Source organism: Caretta caretta, chromosome 6, assembly GCF_965140235.1.
Source record: "Caretta caretta isolate rCarCar2 chromosome 6, rCarCar1.hap1, whole genome shotgun sequence".
Lineage (NCBI taxonomy): Eukaryota > Metazoa > Chordata > Testudines > Cheloniidae > Caretta > Caretta caretta.
Window position 1 is genome coordinate 102567634 of NC_134211.1, and position 20177 is coordinate 102587810.

The following is a 20177-nucleotide window of genomic DNA, read 5'->3' on the forward strand; positions in this document are numbered from 1 at the left end:
CCCCGCCCCACCCTGTGTGACTTGTTGCTATGTGCCCCGTCGGCCCGTGTCACGCGCTGAACCCTTGTTTTGCGGTCTTCCGTGTCACGTGGTGTGTTGGCAGTTCCGCTTCCGTTGTGGCGGCGCCCCCCAGCGTTGGGTCTCGTTTCCCGCCTTGTGCCGTATCTGCCTCGGTCGGATCCCGCGATGGAGGCTGCGGCCGGGGGCGCTGAGCCCGCTGGCGGCTGCGCGGGGGCCCCGGAGGAGCCCGTGGTCTCGTTGGCTGACGTGCTGGCGGAGAACGAGGAGCTGGAGAAGGAGGCGCGGGCGGTGCTGGGTGGGAGCGATCACGAGCGCTGCAGCTACTCCCAGGTGAGGGGGCGGGGCCGGGCGGGCGAGCGAGCCAGAGGCTCGGGCCGGGAGGCAGCGGAGGGGTGGGAGCCTCCTGCAGGCGGAGAAGAAACAGCGGGGGACGGGCTCGGGGCTGAGGCAGCTGTACGGGGAGCGGCTCCCCGGGGCGGGGCAGGTGTGGGGCGATGGGGGGGGGGCGGCGAGGGAACAAGCGGGGGGTGTGTGGTGAGGCTGTTGCGGGGCGGGGTTAGTCTTTGATTTTCTTCAGGAGTCCCTAGGTGGGGTCCTTATTGAGCCAGAGCCCAAGTGCCACTGGGGGCCGGGGGCTGGTGCTTGGCCTCCCCTTGTGCCTTGCGCTCGGTGCCCCCTTTGTGGCAAGCTCAGTGGCAAGGCTGGACTGCGGAGATGGTGCCTCTGGGGCAGAAGGTGAGGTCCAACATCCTTGTATTTTGGGATACCCTGTCTTTGGTAGGGTGTCTTTCTGTGCTCTTTCTCTCTCCCACACATGGTTTGCAGGCTGATAGTGGGGCTACACAACAGCACAGTTCAAGAGTTTACCCCATCAGACAAAATGCAGTCATTGGCCGGCAAATGTTATGTGATGGTCATTGGTGGGAGACAAAGTTGGGGTCTTTGCCTGCTCTGTGGGTAAATAGAGAACTTGGTGTCCAGAGCACTCTGCCTAGCTTTGAACTCACTTAACCCATAGTTTCCTCTCCAACAAATTATCCCACTCCGTATTTCTTCAAGTACAGGGCTGAGGGCGCATGTCACATATTGCAAGAGCCTAGTCTTGAAAAAAAATTTTCATTTCCAGGGCCTGGAAACATATATTCATATCTTCATGGCATTTATTTTAGTCTGTCCCCTTTTAAAGAGCTATTCATAGGTCAGCATTTTGGACTACAAGAAGGCACTTGGCAACTTTGGGAATGTACTAACTAAATGACTTGTACTGTATGTTTGTTGCACCCACTGTCAGCTTGCCCACCAAACACTAACTTGCTCCTAAATCGAGTTCTTCTGACACAAACTGCATTTACTACTTCAACAGTGAGTTATCTTCCTTCAATTATTTCTGCATTTCTATAGTCATTTATCTTGTCATTGTAGGGTGCTGTGAAAAGACAAGCCTTGTATGCCTGCAGTACTTGCACCCCCCCAGGAGAAGAACCAGCAGGAATCTGTTTAGCCTGCAGTTATGAATGTCATGGCACGCACAAGTTATTTGAACTGTATACAAAAAGGTAAAGCTTTTTCGGAAGAGGGAGATATTGGAGTAATTTCTGAGACACTTTTTTTTATTTGTCATATTGTGAAGAAGTAAAGCATCACACCAAAAAGTCGTCTGTGCCTTTATGTTAAGTGCCCATCTTCTTAAAGAGGTGTTGATATGTGTGGAAAACATTTGCTGGTTGCAGAGGCAGAAATGGCACGGAAGAGGTTCACAGTATAGTTGGGTCCTTTCATTAAAGCAAATACTACATGGGTTTGGGGGGAGTTGATTTCAGGAAAAAACAACATTGATCTTAAAAAAACCTATTTTCAAAGTACAGATTATGTTTCTCTGTTAAATTATAAAGTATTCTTGTTCACATGCTTTATAAGCACTTTTATTCATTGTAAAGAACTTTCTAAATATTAAGGCCTGCCACGTGCATCTGAATCAAGTAAAATACGTAGTGTTCACAGTGCTAATCATTGGCATGCAGCCACCTCTTGGGTAGAATGTAATGGCTGTTCAACAAAACACAGCACTACTACCCAATAGTGTAGATTCAATGAAGAAAAATATTTGAATATATTAGGTGAAGATTATCATCAGAATGTATTGAAACTGAATCTTTGGTGGGCAGATGTAATGCCCAAAGGAGAGTTTTCCCACCTAGAGCACCCCAACTAATACCCCTCTTACTACAAACATTTCAGTGTGATCTTGAATGATCGTAAGTGGGAAGGAGTTCAGTTGTATATCTCATCCAAAAGACAGTATGTCCAGTAATACAGGCTCCCATGACATCCAACTAATTTAGGCCCCAGTCTTGCAAACAGTAAAACATGTGTTTGCCTTTATGCATGTGAGTAGTTACAGCAGCAACAATTAGATCTTCCATTGAGGTTTCCCAACCAAATACTGATGTAACTCAGCACTGCTGAGCTGAGATCTGACAATCACAGCATGAGATGGAAAGGCTTCAGGACAGTCTAGCCAATTCTCACATATGTTTTTGTTTAAATAGCTTGTGAGAGCGTGTCACGGCTCTAAATAAGGAGCACTTATAAGAATAAGACATTATTTTAAGACAGCATAAACAATCTGAACTATTATGTCTTTCTTTCCAGAAACTTCCGCTGTGACTGTGGAAACAGCAAATTCAAAAATTTGCAGTGCAAGCTATTTCCAGTAAGTTTATGTGGGTCATCTCTTAGGAGATTAGAATAGGACAAGAATTGTCTTCAGGTTGTACAATCTCTCAAGAAAGTTCATGTTTTTTCACCAGGTTGTACATTAAAACATATACCCCATTTCCCTTCTAGGAAAAGGGAAAAGTGAATTCAGGCAATAAATATAATCACAACTTCTACGGATTATACTGTGTTTGTAAAAGACCTTATCCTGATCCTGAAGATGAGGTAAGAAATGCACAATTAGTAATAATACTATGGATAAAGTGCACAGACTTTTTTTCTGCATAGAATTTTGATAAATGCAAAGTAATACACATTGGAAAACATAATCCCAACTATACATATAAAATGATAGGGTCTAAATTAGCTGTTACCACTCAAGAAGGAGATCTTAGAGTCATTGTGGATAGTTCTCTGATAACATCCACTCAAAAAAGCAAACAGGGTGTGGGAAATAATTGAGAAAGGGATAGATAAGACAGAAAATATCATATTGCCCCTGTATAAACCCATGGTACGCCCAGGTCTTGAATACTGCGTGCAGATGTGGTTGCCCCATTTCAAAAAAGATATATTGGAATTGGAAAAGGTTCAGAAAGGGGCAACAAAAATTATGAGTGGTATGAAACAGCTTCCGTGTGAGAGGTGACTAATAAGACTGGGACTTTTCAGCTTGGAAAAGGGATGACTAAGGGGGGGGGGGGGATATGATTGGGGTCTATAAAATCATGACTGGTGTGAAGAAGGTAAATAAGGAAGTTTTATTTACTCATAACACAAGAACTAGGGGTTACCAAACGAAATTAACAGGCAGAAGGTTTAAAACAAACAAAAGGAAATATTTCTTCACACAACATATAGTCAACCTGTGGAACTTTTTACCAAAGGATGTTGAAGGTCAAGACTATAACAGGGTTCAAAAATGAACTAGATAAGTTCATGGAGGATAGGTCCATCAATGGCTGTTATCCAGAATGGGCAGGGATGGTGTCACTAGCCTCTGTTTGCCAGGAGCTAGGAATGAGCAGTAGGGAATGGATCACTTGATGATAACCTGTTTTGTTCATTCCCTCTGGGGCACCTGGCCTTGGCCACTGTCAGAAGACAGGATACTGGGCTAGATGGATCTTTGGTCTGACCCAGTATGGGTGTTCTCATGTAAAAAAAAAACCATCTGATGAAGTGAGCTGTAGCTCACGAAAGCTCATGCTCAAATAAATTGGTTAGTCTCTAAGGTGCCACAAGTACTCCTTTTCTTTTTGCGAATACAGACTAACACGGCTGTTCCTCTGAAACCTCTCATGTAGAATGATGATCATCAAATTCTTCCACAGAATGGACTCCATCTTAACAGAGAGATCTTACCTGCGGTGTTACTTTTGTTAATCATTTTACATAGTAGTCTGCATTTGCATAATGTTTAAGAGTACAATTATGTTTTGCCTTAAGATAGACAAGGAAGACGGGCAATAAATTAATGCTGTTTCTCCATTCAAAAACTTAAATGAAGGCCCAGCCCCGCATCAGCAGATAAAATCATGCTTCATTTTACCCCTACATCCTGATAAATTAATGCTGGGCAGTTCCCACAATAAAGTGAGTCAGCTTGTGTGTTAATCTTGGATTTCCAATTATTTTTTTATCATAATGTCTCAACTCTGTATTTGTTCACCTGAAAATTCAAAATAATAATAAAACCCCCCTCAGATTATTAAATAACAAAGCACATTCTCTAAGAAATTAATGATAAAAAACATATTCCATATCAAAGTTCCCAGCACTAGTATTGTACATTATGAAGCCATCATATCTGAATTAAAATTCACCACTTTACTTGACTGGCACATAATATTTCAGGTTTTTTTTTTCTCTTCAAAATATTGAATTATAGCTAGTCTGTCTCTCACCTCTTCAATGGACAAGGAAAGTTAGAACGTGTTTATAGTATTTTGCTAAATATTTTGTATTTTTGAATAGTATAAAATATTACTAAAATATACTTGTATAAGAAATAGTGAATTCTTGTCACAGAGGGCATCTTGGGAATAGGCAATACCAAAATAGCAAATGCAGAAAAACAAACATCTGGTTTCTTGTTAAACCCATATGAATGTATAAATTAATATGACAAACACTATAATTTTGAAGTACAGTACAACATCTCTCTGCCAAGTTTTGGGGCATTTAGCACTTTATTATGAAAGACTATTTAAAAACAACAATGCTTTAATAATAAACCAAAGTGTCTTGTATTATGCTTGACAGAATTCTGAAGTTGAATTAGCAGGTCTAGCTCTCCTACTGCAAACCTGATGAGACTCCTAACATAAATACCTCTTCCTGCTTCTGATGTGTCCATTATTTATACACTTCCACTTATGAGAAAGGGGTCGTAAGTGCACTGCAGTGAAGAGATGATTTTTGTCTGTCTTTTTTTGTTGTGAGTGTGTGACCAGTTGTCATCCCCGGGGTGAAGCCTGGAAGCCATTGGAACTACTGTGCTCTCATACCATTCAGCTGGGTTGGCCTCCCACACTGCTCTGCTGGTGATGCCCAAGCAGCCCCTCCAGGCCCTGTTATCACCCAACAGGACAGTAGGTAGCACGCCTGTCACCTGAGTGCTTTACCTAAGCCGCTCATGGACTGACAATGAAGGCACCAGCCAATTTCCCAGCTCCCCAGCCTTGCACCCCTACTAGAGTATAAACCCAGAATTATACCATCTTGCACTGTACAGGGTTCTGTATAGTGCAAGCTCATTAAATTAGTCTGCTTCCCCCTCGATGTGGAGAAGATATGCAACAGCCCATGCTTACAGAGCCAAGCTTCTGACACTTCACTTAAAAACACACTGGTTAAGATAAAACAAGTTTAGTAACTACAGAAAGATAGATTTTAAGTGATTATAAGTGATAGCAAACAGATCAAAGCAGATTACCTAGGAAATTAAAATCGCAATCTGTCTCACACAAACTAGATAGGATTTGAATCAGCAATATCTCACCCTGACTGATGATACAAGCAGATTTTAGCTTCCTTACACATGCAGGAAGCTTTTTTTCTTTCCCACCTGGGACCCTGTTCCTCAGTTCAGTCTTTGTTCATCCAGTGTTTCCAGGTGTTGTCTTGTAGGGGAGTGATTCCTACTCATGAGGTCACTTCCCTCTTATATAGTTTTTCCATATGGCAGGAAACTCTTTGTTCCAAATCAGGTTTCCAGCCCAGTTTGTAGAAAAGTACTGGTACCAAAATGGAGTTCAGTATCATGTGATTTGGTCACAAGCCCTTGCATGTTCCCACTGAGTCATGGCAGCCATTGCCCATAGCTGACTGAAGAGTCCAGAGGTGAGGTTAAGCTCTTCCATTGTCTTTGTTGATGGACTATTAGCACTGTGTAGCTTCTTCATTGTTTTACCTGAAAGGCTAGTTGTGGATGTTTCCAACTTCATATCTTTGTTACACATACATAGCAAAACTTCATAACTTCACATACAATCCAATGAGATATTAATGTTTAGCAGATCAAGACTTTTAGAATGATACTTCACAAGGCATACTTTGTACAAAACATAGCATAATTGCATCACAATGGTAAATTTGGAGTGCAGAATGTCACAGAGAGCATATCTGGCAACAATGCAAAAATAATCTTGTTAGACAATTGGGAATCTAGTTGCCGGAATATAACAAATTACAAGTGCTTCAAAGGGATAGCTCAGTGGTTTGACCACTGGCCTGCTAAACCCAGGGTTGGGAGTTCAATCCTTGAGGGGGCCATTTAGGGATTTGAGGCAAAGATTAGGGATTGGTCCTGCTTTGAGCAGGGGGTTGGACTAGATGACCTCCTGTGGTCCCTTCCAACCCTGATATTCTATGATTTAATAAAGACTTCTATGATTTAATAAAACTTTGGCTGGTGAGGCTGTAAGTATTTATCATGGCTATGCGATTTAAGTGTCTCACTGTGGAAAGTGATTCACTTGTATATTCTTCAGAATACATGGCACTTAAAGTCCTGTGAGAAACTTTGAAGGTTGATATTATTGCTAATAATATAACCATTCTTCTAGATCCCAGATGAAATGATCCAGTGCATAGTTTGTGAAGACTGGTTCCATGGAAGGGTAAGGATATGTATTTAACAAAATTGTCATCTTGTTTGGAAACAGGCTAAAATTAGTGTTTTCCTTATGGCAAATCTTACTTGGAAAGGTAGACAGGGATCTTTTGAGAACCAGGGCAAGAGTTTTCAGATTAGCTCTTTTCAGGCTGTACGAAAAAACCTAAATCTTTATTCTTGCATGCTGGCAGTCCTCATGATGAACTAGTACGCAAAATGGAGAGGACCTCTACTTTATTCAAGGTTGCTCTTATTATATAAACTAGTCCTAATAAGTGACAATAGACATCTAAAACTTTGTTTTATGGAAGACTGTTCTGAATGATAGCGTTTCATTGGAATTGGAGAAGGTTATTGAGCACACCATTATCAACTGTGATCATGATCTGTGGTGAATGGCAGCTCATTTAATGGGACATTAACTTAGAGCCATATCTATTTTGGATAGGAGGGAACAAGCTGCACACTCAGTGCCTGATTAGGAACTTTAGGGAAGATTTTTTTCAAGGCAAACGGCCAAGGCACCCAATTACCATTGAAAGTAAATGGGAGTTGGGTGCCTGGGTCACATTGTTGCCTTTGAAAATCACCTGCTTTATGCAGGGTTAGGGGTTCAGCTTATCATGTTGGGAAGGGTAGATGGTGAAATTCAAAACCAGACTGAAGCAAGTAGAATGGTTGAAGTCCTGGAACAAAGACATGAAATAGGAATATTGTTGGTATAGTATATCTTGCATTAATTATAGACGCTCTGATTCAGATAAATCATAGCATTTTTTTCCTAAATGTTTTGTATTAGATATTAAGTATTTTTGATGAATATTCTAGCTGTAACTATAAAAATTTGTCAAAAGAAAATGGAGGTAATTTTATTCATCTTGATGTTTCTCACCAGTTTGTTTGAAGACAGTTTAGATTTTGTATCTAACTCTTTTCACATTGCTTCCATACTGAAGCTGGATATAATGTTTTATAAACCTCGTTCAGCATTTAGAGAATCTCAGATTACTAAATAAGAGGGCTACTTAAAACTGCAGTGTGTGGTAGCTGTCCTTTTAGGATAGTCAAGATTTGAAAGTATCCATAAGTATTCCCGCTGTCTTGGCTGATGGAGTCCAGACTTCTCGGGGGATTGACATGTGAAGAGAGGCTAATAATCTGGATACATTCCTTAAATTTGATTGGTCCTCTCTCCTCTTCTAGCAGTACGGATGCTAGGTATGGAGGACAAACTGGGGTTAATGTACTGATAATGGGAATACTGAAAACATGAGGGAAGAGGTGGGCATGATGCTTGTTTTTCTGCCACTAAACCTAGAGCAAAAAATACTCTGCAGAATCCATTAATTTGCAACTAATATGTCTCTGTCATATGTTCCTATTTCTTCTTGACAGCACCTTGGTGCAGTTCCCCCTGAGAGCGGGGACTTCCATGAGATGGTGTGCCAGGCCTGCATGAATTGCTGTGCTTTTCTTTGGGCGTATACTTCACAGTTAGCAGGTAAAATTAGGAGAGCTATATTAATATTTCCATTCTATAAACCTCCCAAACATAGCTGACTTAACTCACATAAGCCTATCAAGTGGAAGACAGATATTTGCTGATAAGGCTGAAGAGATTGTGTTATTACTTAGACAAAAACCTCAGGCAATAAAGTAGCTTATGTGGCAACTTTAGGTTTTTTGCTTTATAAAAAAAGGAAGGCCTAATTCTTAAGTTTTATAAAATCTTATTTTTTTTTAGTTTTGAAAGTAGTTTATAAGTGTATTTTCTCAGCGTAGGTGTTTATGGCAAATATTGCAAAAAGACTTGATTCTTGCCCCCCGGTGTTTATGTTCTAGGCTAAATCAAAATTACTGAAAAGACATTACAACACTGGGCGTAGGTATAGGGAAACAGAGGTTGGGGGAGAGATGATGTTGGAGTAACTTTGAATGGACCCTGAAGGGTGATTCTGCATTGAATGGATTTGGAGAGTTCCCCTTTGTTCTGTTTGGGATGTGGTCTCTCCTAGGGAAAACAATTCTCCAGTTGTCTAATCAAAATAAATACAGGAGTCCTAGTGTTCTTTGCTAGGAGAACTTCAGGAGTAGAAGTAATGTAGGAGCTAGAAAGAAAGGGAATCATCTTCCCTTTGGGCACGACAGGGAATGGATCACTTGATGATTACCTGTTCTGTTCATTTCCTCTGGGGCATCCAGCATTGGCCACTGTCGGAAGACAGGATACTGGGCTAGATGGACCTTTGGTCTGACCCAGTTTGGCTGTTCTTAAGTTAAATTGCTTTGCTCCACAGCAGGTGGCTGGCTGAAGGTGCTCACTTCCAAATGGTTGATTATATCAATTGCTGATTATGACCTGTCAGGTCATAAAAGGTTGGCTACCTCAGGATGTGTCTAAGGGGTTGATGTCCAAGGATTTCATACATGGAATCCTCTTGTAGTATAAATACATGACAGTGCTTTTTCTTAGAATAGGTATGGCATGGAGCATACACTTGATTACATGTCAAAGAAGTAAACCCATTATATACGGAGAACCAAATAGCATAGTTATATAATATGCTCTAGCACTGTAGTGCTCTTGGTGCTGAGAGTGCTTCACTAAATCATGAAGGAAGCTAGTGGAGGTCTATCCATTTTTATATCCCCCAGGATTGCTTTGAAAAGAGATGAGAGGCTTTTCCCTGGTAAAATAACTAAGAGGTAAAGAGCAAACTCTGTAGCACATGGTCTCAGTGAAATGTTTGATCGCTTTGATTAATATTCACTCACTCTAGAAAATTATGTTGGCAATTTCACTGACTGAGGGAGAAGCAGTGCTCTTAAGGAGCAGCAGTCATGTCTTTCATGCTTCAGAATTTAAGAGCATCTGCAACAGTGTGTTCCAGGTCTTGAGAGTGATGTGCTTATGTATGTTTGCTTAATTTTATTTGTAATTGATTCATAATTACGCTTTATAGATATATATGGAGAAATTATTTAAACCAGTTTGTTTTTTGAGAAGCCTCTGTAAAATTGGGAGACTGTTTCATCATCCTCACAGAATATTGTTCTTTTTGTTTGTCTTTAAGACCTCTATAAACATTCTAAAAGTGTCTTTTATAATAAATTAAACTTTTTTTGGTTTCTTCCTTCTGTTTGTCTGAAAAAAATAAAGTTTCAAGGGTATATCAGGAATAAAATAATACTAAAATAAAATCAGAGAAAGTACCTGGCTACCATCCAATCTTTTTCAAATACCAATGAATTTCAAGAACTCAGAGGAAGACTAGCATCCTAGGAGCGTTCAGCACTGTGAGAGATCATGGTATTTCCCCTCCCCCGTTTTCTCCATTATTTTCCAGTAAACTCTAGGCTTTCAGGATGAAAGAACAATGAAAGTTTTCTTTTCTGCTTTGGAAGTGGGAAGGCACAAAGGAGTTAAGCAGTTTAAATCGGTCTTTCAGTTAATAAAAATAAACTTACTGCGACTTGTTCTTTAACACTGTTTTTGCAGTAAGAGGCGCGAGGGGTATGAGGAAGCTGTGATAAAAGATTAAGCAGTTTTATTATTGTTTAATGAGAACATGATGTCCCCAGATAGCTCTAGAATATATCCTTGTTTTTATTGAAGTGTACATTGCAGTTTGAGCACTTGTATGACAAAAGAAATCAAAAGTATCAAAAGAAATTCTGAAACTGATTTCTTTGTCCAGCAAGCTTATGTTAGTTATGGATATACATTTTCTAGTTCCTACTGTGACCAAAGTGACCTCACTTGAAGATGAAAGGATTGTGCTGAATGTCAAGGAAACTGAAGAACAGAACAGAGAAGTCAAAAAGGAAAGTGGAGGAGATCTCCAAGGGAAGATCAAGGAGGAAGAGCAAGTTGAACAGTATAATGAGCCATCTACTAGTTCTGGGTCGAAATGTCCAGAGGTAAACTGCACATTTTTCTTATGGTCTTATGTTCCCGCTCTGCTTTGTGTGGGCAAAGCTCCTCTTTTGGTTGTGTGAATGGGAAACATATATTCCATGCTCCCTTTCTATACTTCATCTACTTAAATATTACTCAAAGTTTATGTAATTGTCCTAGCACAGTCTCCACTGCAGTGGACGTGCCAGTAAATACTGCTGTGAAAGGTTAATGCGTCAGTTGATCAGCCAGTAGACCAGGGCATACAGGAATACAGTATGTTCAGCAAAGATCTTCCATTCCTCTTCTGATGTCACCCCTTTTGTTACTTGATCAGCCTGAGATCACTTCTAAATTTGTTTGCTAATGTGGAAGTACCACCCACTGTAACTGTGCCATCAGGCTAGCCCAGATCTGATTTCTGAGCCCTTTATAGCTTTTGCATTGAATCTGATGTTTATTTGTAAGAAGGATAATCAATTAATTTAGAGTATGAATGTCTTTAGCAGTTTTAGTTGATTCTCCTGGGTATACAGCAATGTCCTAATTCGAACTTTACTCTGAACACCACATTAGGGAGCTTTAAAAAAAAAGGGGGGGGGGGGAGATCAAGGCAGGACAGTATTGTAGCTAAGAAAAGGACAAACTGGAAAAAACCTGAATTAAACCCCTTTGAAATAAAATATAAGTGAAAAATACTGACTTGTTTCATTTTAATTCAGACAGTTACAAAGAACGATGAACCGGTCTGTAAGCTGCAAGAACTCCAGACCAAACAGTCTCTGAAGAAGGATGCTGCCACCTTTTGGCCGTCTAACTGGCGGAGTAAATTGTGCACATGCAAAGACTGTTTAGTATGTATGCATTTTGTTTTCTAGGCTAACATTTATATTAGTTCCTTGAAGACTCTACTGAGAGAAGTCAAATAATAGTTTGTAAAACTTCCTTGTTCTGAATGTAAATATCTACTGGAAAACATTCCACTAACCTAAGGAAACAAATGTGGATCTTATCTGATGACTTTCTCATCTTCAGAATTAATTGTATATAATAGCCTGTGAACATTTTGTATTTATTTACCTACTGTCTAAAGTAAGCACAGTTCTGGAAGCATTCACAAGAAATGGCTGAAATACTTGCAGATATAAAACAATGTGGTAAATGTTATTTCTTTGCGAGAGGGCTTGAAAGTTTGGCAGATGGTCCGTAAAGTTTAAGCTGGAAAATAACTTTTACTTTACTCTTCAGAAAATGTATTCAGAACTGGATGTCCAATTCCTGATTGATGAATGTGACACTGTCTTGGCCTATGAGAATAAAGGTACAAGTGACCAGGAAACAGACAGAAGAGATCCTTTAATGGACACGCTTAATAGCATGAACAGAGTCCAGCAAGTAGAACTCATCTGTGGTAAATATAACTTCATTTTGGGAATTCAGCATAGCATTTTAAATACATATCTTACCTAAAGGAGCTATTTAATAGACTTTCTACTTAAATAGCAACCGTGTCTTTAAAAAGCAACTTATAAGAGACTGTTTAACTAGCCTCCAGACAAATTTCTATAGGAAACCTTGAATGTTTTTGTCTCCAGCCTGTTGTTTACTATTTACATTAAAGAAGTAGATTTTCTAGAAACTTCTGCTTGTTTTCTAATTCAGCAGGTCGTCAGTGTTCTGGCAGTGGTAATTTCTTCTCGAAAGTTGACATGTTAGTATTAGCTAGCTTTGTTTTCTGTGTTCATACATTATGTATATAGTATCAACAGTGCAAATACAATTTCCCTGCCCTGCACAGCTGTCATTAGAAGTAGATAATAGGCAGGGAAGGGTAACCATGAAAAGCATAGGACTGAATGAGGAAGTCAAGCACTCGCTTAATTTTACTGTTTAGTTAGCTTCTTATATGCATTATTTGCGGGGTGGGGGAATCGTCAGCTTCAGGGCAGATGGAATTTCCTGACAGTGTTCTGTGGAGTATACCCAAACTCTGGTCCAGTGTCTGTAGACATGAAGATGGAGGTACTTGAAAAAATGGTGCAACAGTCCCTCAACAAGAGGCTGCACTATATCTGACGTGTTTGAGCATTTCTGGGCCAAAAAGCCAGAGTCCTGAGTCATAAATTAGGGCTCCTACGTGGAAGACACTGTCAATTGTATCAACTCATGCTCTTACCACTTTTCTGAAGAACACAATGTGCCAGTGTGACTGTATTGTACCTCAGAGTAGAATCTGTTCTGCTCCAGTGAACTTAAGCTAATAAACCCTCGAGGCTTTGAACAAATGAAGCTCGCTTCACATATAAAGAACAGCTAGTACTGATGTATTAATTTATTCATAGTGCTTGATTCTTAGGTTTGTTTTGTCCTTAAAATGCCCATTTAAGCTGGTTGCTCTAAGCACAGGGGAATTCCCTTATATAGAAAGTATGTGTCAGCGATGTTAGGCATAGGGGTGGTGTCAGAGTATGTGTTCATGCTTGGTTGCTCCTAAAAATCAGTGGTTTAGGTTTAAAATTTACAAGAACAGAACAAATTGCTTGATTCTTGCTCAGTTAATTCTCATTCAGAAAGGTACAGATTGCTATATGTAACTTGCTGTGGGGAGGTGTATTGTGAATCTGGTAAGGAAACAGTGGGCTGAGCTGAAGATTTGCCAAGTCCTAGAAATGGAATCTGTATCCTATGTTCTCTAATCCATCTCATTTAGTGTTGATAGTACTTTGCTTTCCTCACAGCCAGCTCGTCTGCCCAGGCAAATGAGGTACAGCCTAACCAAGAATTCCTAAAAGCTGCAAGATAGATTTTCCATAGTCTTTGTTGTTGAATTAATATAGATTTACACTTAAACATAGATATTAAATAAGTTCACAAATCCACAAGAAGTGTTTGTGATTTGATTTAAATCTGACACAACTCACTGTCCAGTAGTGAAATGCAATGCCAAAAAGTTAGAAGAATGTAGTGCTGCATGAGGCTCAAATCTTGGTAAAGCTAATATTGCCCCAAGGAGCTACCTTGATACCATGGCAAGTTACCACACCAAGTCGTCAGTTTAATAAAGGTGTTGCTATGGTAACCACCGTTCGAGGCCATGGCAGGATTGTAGCAGATAAGGCCAGTTCTGAACTTGGTGACGTGTGTTTTGAATTTGAGATTTTAAAATTTTCAGTAATGGCTTCTGTAGAAAATGACTGTGTGTGACCTGAGAAAAAGAGGATTTTCATTAAGATATCAAGAAGAGAGATGTTCAGTCATTAAGGAAGGCAGAATAACACCAGCCCTGGAGGTCTTGAAGAAAGGCAGGAAAAGAACGTGGCAATTTCAGACATCTTGGTACAAAGTCCATAAATGGCTAACGGGCTATGAGTAACAGACTATATTGTTGGCCGTTTGCTTCTTTCAACTAAAAAAACCATGTGCGCTAACGAAGGTTACTGTGACTGGAAAAATCTGTCCCGAAGCACATCTATACACAGCTCATCACAAGAGCACATAAAAAATGAAGTTTCCTTGAAACGCTTAGAGCAGGCAAGCACTCCTATAGATGTGTTGCTTAGTGAGCAAAGGCACCTTGCTATCTTAGAGCACAACAAGAAAGTCAGGAAGAACAGAGAGATTTTGAAGCGACTAATTGATATTTCAGTTTTATCTCTTCAGGAACTTGCATTCCATTGCAATTGTGAGATGGAACAATCTCTCAATCAGGGTAATTACAGAGAACTTTTTGGTTATTTTTTTTTTTGTCATGACAAGAGATTGAATGTTTATTGGCAGAAAAATGCATCCATTTTTCTGACTTATTAAAGACCATTCAAAACGAATTGATCGAATGTGTGGCTAAAGAAATAATATCCCACATTGACAGTGAGATAGAGTGCAGCTTTTTTGCTCGCGAGGTAGATGAAACAACTGACATTTCTCACATAAGCCAGCTTTCACTTGTGTTACGCTACGTGGACAAGAATGGGCAAACACAGGAGCGGTTCATGGGTTTTAAAAATGACAGTGCAGATCGAACCGTATTTGCTTTGAAGCAGGTTGTGGATTCAGTATTGTTAAAATACAATTACAAAAGAAAACTTGTGTCTCATTCATATGATGGCGCTGTAGTGATTACTGGTGAGCTGGGAGGTCTGCAAGCCCTAATTAAAACAGAGCTCCATAAGCTCTGTTTGTGCATTGTTTTGCCCACAAATTAGATGTAGTTCTCCAGCAAGGGGCGCAGCGTATTAAAGAAACCCGTGGCTTTTTTGCAACTTTGGAAGGCTTCACCACATTTTTTTACACGCTTGAGCAAACACAGTGACCTGCTAGATCAAATTGTGGGCTAAAGGATACCTTCCCTCTGTGCAGTTCGATGGACATCCAACAGCAGAGTCCTACATGCCATTGTCTCAAAAAGAGAGAAACTGTGCAAAGTATTTCAGGAGATTGTCAATACCAGTGGTTGGGATGGAGAATCTCGGCGACAAGCCATAGGATACCTTACAAAACTAAATGACTTCCCGTTCCTTTTCTTGGCATACTCCTACCGTAACGTCTTCAGCATCACTGACATTCTTGATGATGTTCTTCAGAAAAAGACTGTTGATGTAGATTACTGCCATTTGCAAGTTCAGTTAACAATCACAAGGATTGGTGATCTGCATAAAGAAGAGGAGTTCAAAGAGGTGTTTAATTCTGCAGCCACTACCCTCACTGCCTTACCTTCACCTTCAAAAAAGCATAGGCTGGATTTGGAAGATGGATCCTCTGAAGATGGTCAGAAAATGTATTTACAACTATACAGTGATATCATTGATATCATTCTGCAGCTGTCTCTCAGGTTTGTAGACATAAAGGCCCTCCATTTCATTAAGCTATCAGAGTCAGCAAGATTTCCAGCTTTCAGGAAACAGTTCCCCACAGATGCTTTTACCTCACTCTCCAATTCTTATGGCAGCTACGTTGATTTAGATCATCTCAAGAATGAGTATGGTGTTGTCTTCAAAGATGAGCAGTTTCAAAATCGTTCTGTTAGCGACGTGCTGCGCTTAATCAATGAAACTGGGCTCTGTGAGGTGCTTAAGGAAGTGTACCGCTTTTTTTGCTTAGTTGCCACTATACCAGCAACAACAGTGTGTGTGAAAAGCATCTTTTCTTGCCTTAAACGCATCAAGACATACTTGAGCACAATGGATCAGGGTTGTCTTAGTGCACTAGCCACAATATCCATTGAAAAAGAACTGTCGTCTTTCCTGGAGAAGCAACCGACCTGGTACGATGATGTTATTTCACGCTTTGCTTCAAAAGAAAGCCTGATTGATTTTCACTATATGAATAAGGTAAGTGTACGTCATTTAATGGATGTATAACTGTCAGTTTCTTGCTATGACGTGAAATTTTTTGAATGAGTTTTTGATATTGTATTTTTATAGCAAATAGTCCACTAAATAATATGTGATTGTCAGGTTCTGATTTGCCAAGTGATTATAAAACCTTTTTTTAAAGCAGTTTTCTAAGTTGTTATTTAAAGTGCTAATGTTGCCTTTTTTTTTTTAGTTGATGTGATTATATTATAGTTACATAGTGACTGCAGGGTATCTGAATGCATGAAAATGCTCATAGCAGAGATATAAGATTAGCTGAACAATGTCAAGTTATGCTTAGGACTTTAATATAAGCCAGCATTTAAATTAATATGAAAATGTCCTGTCTCTTGTTTATTTGGAATTACTTTTTTCTTTCTCTGCAAACCGATTAATTGAGAATGATCTTTTCTGTGTATTTAATAATCTTATAGCTATTACTATTCAGTTAGTGGGGGTGGATATAACTTTTGTGATTTGTACTTCTCCTGTCAAAGTCACAAGCCACCATTGCTCACAGCTCTAACAGTTAGCAACTTGTGCTCAAAGTGAAGTTATTGAGTAGGAGGATACACAGAAATAAGAACCACCTTAGGATAAACCCTTCCTGCAGCTCTTCATTAATTTATAATCCAAACTTGAAATCCATTTACTGAGGCAAGTCTAGTCAGTTACTAGTTATCAAGAGGAGATAGCAAACAATCATTGAAGCAGACAGTTGAGGGTTTTTCCATTTTTTCTTCCAGAATACAACGACCTAAAGACAGAACTGACTGACTACCTCAGGAGATTTGCAGATGAAGGAACAGTAAGCTATAACTAAACAGTGTTTTCTAAAAAATACGTATTTTATGACAGGTTAAAATTTCCATAGTTTTTTTGGGGGGGGCACGGGTGAAAATAGAATGAAATAGAAACGTCACCTCCATTTTTGACTAAGGGTTGAGAAAATGCATGTGCTGTAGTAAAGGAAAGGTTGAGAGACTGCTTGGGCTCTTTGTAATTGTGCACATAATGTCTGTTTATCTTTAGGCTCTTCTATTCTGTAACAACCCATTATCAGCATATTAAAGTACTGATGAGTGCAGTTTATAAACAAAATAAATGAGTTGAATTTTTAATCTGACATTTTTCCACATAAACATCTTAAGTCTCTTGTGTGTCCTTTGTCAGCCTCACTTTAACATCTCTTAAAAGAGCAAGAACAGGTGTTGCTACCACACTTGCTCTATTCAGTCATACTTTATCCAAGGCCTTCACATCCCATTGTCAGTCCGCGCTAGAATTTACACCTTAACCTTTCTTTTTACCTTCAAAGCCATGGGTTTTTTTCCCCAGAATACCTCAGCTGAGACATTTTGGTACTGTTTTTGGTTCTGTTCCTAGCTTGGCTGAAATACGGGCACTGTGTATGCAATTACGCAGTCTTCAACCCACTACTGTCCTACTGTCATTTCATTTTTGTTTGTAGTGTTGCTGTAACAGTGTTGATCCCAGGATATTTGAGAGTAAAGGTGAGTGAGGTAATCTTTTATTGGACCTACTTCTGTTAACGAAAGAGAAACTTTCGAGCTTACTGTGTGTAAACATGAAAGATTGTTTAACAGAAGTTGTTCCAGTAAAAGCGATTACCTCACTCACCTTATTTCACTTTGTAATTAGAGTTCCTGATAGTTCATAAGAGCTGGACAAGCATTTTATACTTTTCTAACATTTTACTTCTTTTCCCTTGGAGCTGCTTTTTTTGCCATGCAGGATGGTAGTTCACATGCTTTATTATTGAACTTATGCTTTTGTACTGGGCAGGTCAGGACCATTGTTTTTAACAAATTGGATTTCTTGATACTGCTGGTGATACAGTGTATGTTTTGTGTGCATTGCAAATCTATCCTGAGAAACTTCTCTCTTAGATTGTCTTTTCCAGATATGTATTTTATTGTCTGTTTCAGAGTAGCAGCTGTGTTAGTCTGTATTCGCAAAAAGAAAAGGAGTACTTGTGGCACCTTAGAGACTAACCAATTTATTTGAGCATAAGCTTATGCTCAAATAAATTGGTTAGTCTCTAAGGTGCCACAAGTACTCCTTTTATTTTATTGTACTAGTTTGTCACAACTTGGGTTTCATTTTATTCTCAGGTTGTTAAAAGAGAAGACATTCAGCAATTCTTTGAAGAATTTCAGTCACGCAAGAGAAGACGGACAAATAGGATGCAGTACTACTGCAGTTAGACTGAAAAGGCTTTGACTTTCATAAGGACAAATGGAAAAAACATCCTTCAGTAAATAGAAGTGGCACCTTTGCTAATATTTGACCTCTTTCTCTAAATCCTGCTTTCCAGGAGGTCTCCTCCAACTCTGCTCATTCGCTCTGTTCCATAAAATACTTCTTACTTTTGTAGCTTATACATATGTCATAGCAAAGCAACATATCATGCAGATTTCAGACAGCATCAGTATACTTAAGTTGTCAAAAGTTGGTTTTGTTTCAGAGGGAGTGAATTGGTCCTCGTTAAAACAACTTTGGTGCCACTTTGTGTCCCTTTTAGGCTTTGACCTGTTTCACTTTAGTACCTGTAACTATATACCATACTAAAGATGGGGGCAGACAGCCTTCTGTATCGGTGATAAATCTACATTGTAGTGTGGTATAGTGTTGCTTTGTTGGTCTGAATACTGCCATACTAACTCTTCTGGTGTAGTGGTACTATCATAAGTTTACAATACAAAGGCAGAAGGTTCTCATTCACCTGGAGTGTTTAACCAGACTGATGGGCATAATTCTCTAAACATTACAGTATGTTTAAATCCTTAGAGGAGAATCACAGCTTAAAAGTAGGGTCATTATGTGAACTTAAATTGCATTGTAGTTGCAGAGACTAACTCCTTTGTTGCTATGGAAGTGTATTTTCTGGGTCAGAGGAGATTAAGGAATCATGGACTGGTCTTCAAGCAACAGCCTATGGCATTATTTTTTACTTTTTAGAAAAACTTGGTTCATGTTTCATTGTACAGTAACATCTTACATTAATAGAATGCTGTCACTTTTATCCTCTCACTAGAATGTAAATGGAATGCTAAATGTGGGATGATACTAATAGGTTACAAACTAAGCTTTTGGGGTTTTTAAAAACTGACCTACCTTAAGCTTTTCTAGCTTTTAAATGTTAGTGAAAGATTTTAAAATGTTAAGTTGACTTATTCTTCTTTGCTGCCGTATAAACTTGTGACCTTTTTGGAACCACTCTGCTGGTTATTTGACATAAGACTCAATCTACAACTGAAGTCCTTTAAAACAAAACTTAAATATCAGAATTTACATGTTAGTTTAAAGTGAGTTTCTTGAGAAGATTTTTACATTGGTTAATCTTAAACTCCCAGTTGATATGTATAGTACTTGAAGGGCTTGTATTTTCCCCAGAGTCTGCTTTTACATCAGCCATATTGCTTTGGTTTTAAACTTGTCCTTTACTACTCTCCCCATTAATTTTGTTTGACTGCCTCACTGTGCAAAACCTAGTTTTGGCAGAAATAGATACTCAGTTAATTGGTTTGTTTTATGCAGATATGACAAGTTGCTTTTAAAACTACATTTCTAAGAGCATACTGTATATGCTCTTTTTGTAGAAATTGTTACTGGAGTTAAATATGCAGTTCAACTCCAAAAATAATTCTGTAAAATTTAAATAAAATTACTGTTCAGACAATCTGCATGTCATGGTTGCTTTTAAAATTACTGTTGTGCAGTTTAGGCTTTATGCATCCAGTCTAAACAGTAAATCTTTCAACCCAGGAATAAGGCTGTTGGTGTGTATAGATTTAGCCAACTTCCTGTATACGGTCATGAGACTTCCACTGTAAAAAGAAACTAGAGGCAAGGACAACAGGAAGGATGATAAACAGCTGATTGGAAAGTAACTAGGTACCTCATCCAATCCTACTCAAGGAGTCACTAAGCCCACAAGGTAACCACATCAAGTAAGTGAACTTGGTTTTTAAATAGCAACTTCAAACTTTGCCCAAAGGTGATATCAGCCAAAGCAAGCAAGTGCATCTTACTGAAATAAAAACTA

General features: G+C 39.2%; 1 protein-coding gene across 2 annotated transcripts; it reads left to right on the forward strand.

Moving 5' to 3' along the window:
- Positions 1-102: 102 nt before the first annotated feature.
- On the forward strand, positions 103-19811 carry UBR7 (ubiquitin protein ligase E3 component n-recognin 7). Of its 2 annotated transcripts, none has more exons than XM_048853268.2 (11): positions 103-351; positions 1444-1577; positions 2674-2734; positions 2869-2964; positions 6810-6863; positions 8255-8360; positions 10593-10780; positions 11480-11611; positions 12006-12168; positions 16855-16916; positions 18244-19811. In XM_048853268.2, exons 1-11 carry the CDS (start codon positions 187-189, stop codon positions 18334-18336), a joined length of 1254 nt encoding a protein of 417 aa, XP_048709225.1. In that variant the 5' UTR covers positions 103-186; the 3' UTR covers positions 18337-19811. The 2 variants fall into 2 exon arrangements, with proteins under 2 accessions (XP_048709225.1, XP_048709226.1); XM_048853269.2 differs by lacking the exon at positions 103-351 and adding an exon at positions 625-756.
- Positions 19812-20177: the final 366 nt, after the last annotated feature.

Excerpts from the sequence above, each read along its gene's own strand:
- UBR7 (XM_048853268.2), top strand. The coding sequence starts at position 187 with ATGGAGGCTGCGGCCGGGGGCGCTGAGCCCGCTGGCGGCTGCGCGGGG. Across the intron at positions 2,965-6,809 it reads ATCCTGATCCTGAAGATGAG|ATCCCAGATGAAATGATCCA; the intron begins GTAAGAAATGCA and ends CCATTCTTCTAG. Across the intron at positions 16,917-18,243 it reads GATTTGCAGATGAAGGAACA|GTTGTTAAAAGAGAAGACAT; the intron begins GTAAGCTATAAC and ends TTTTATTCTCAG.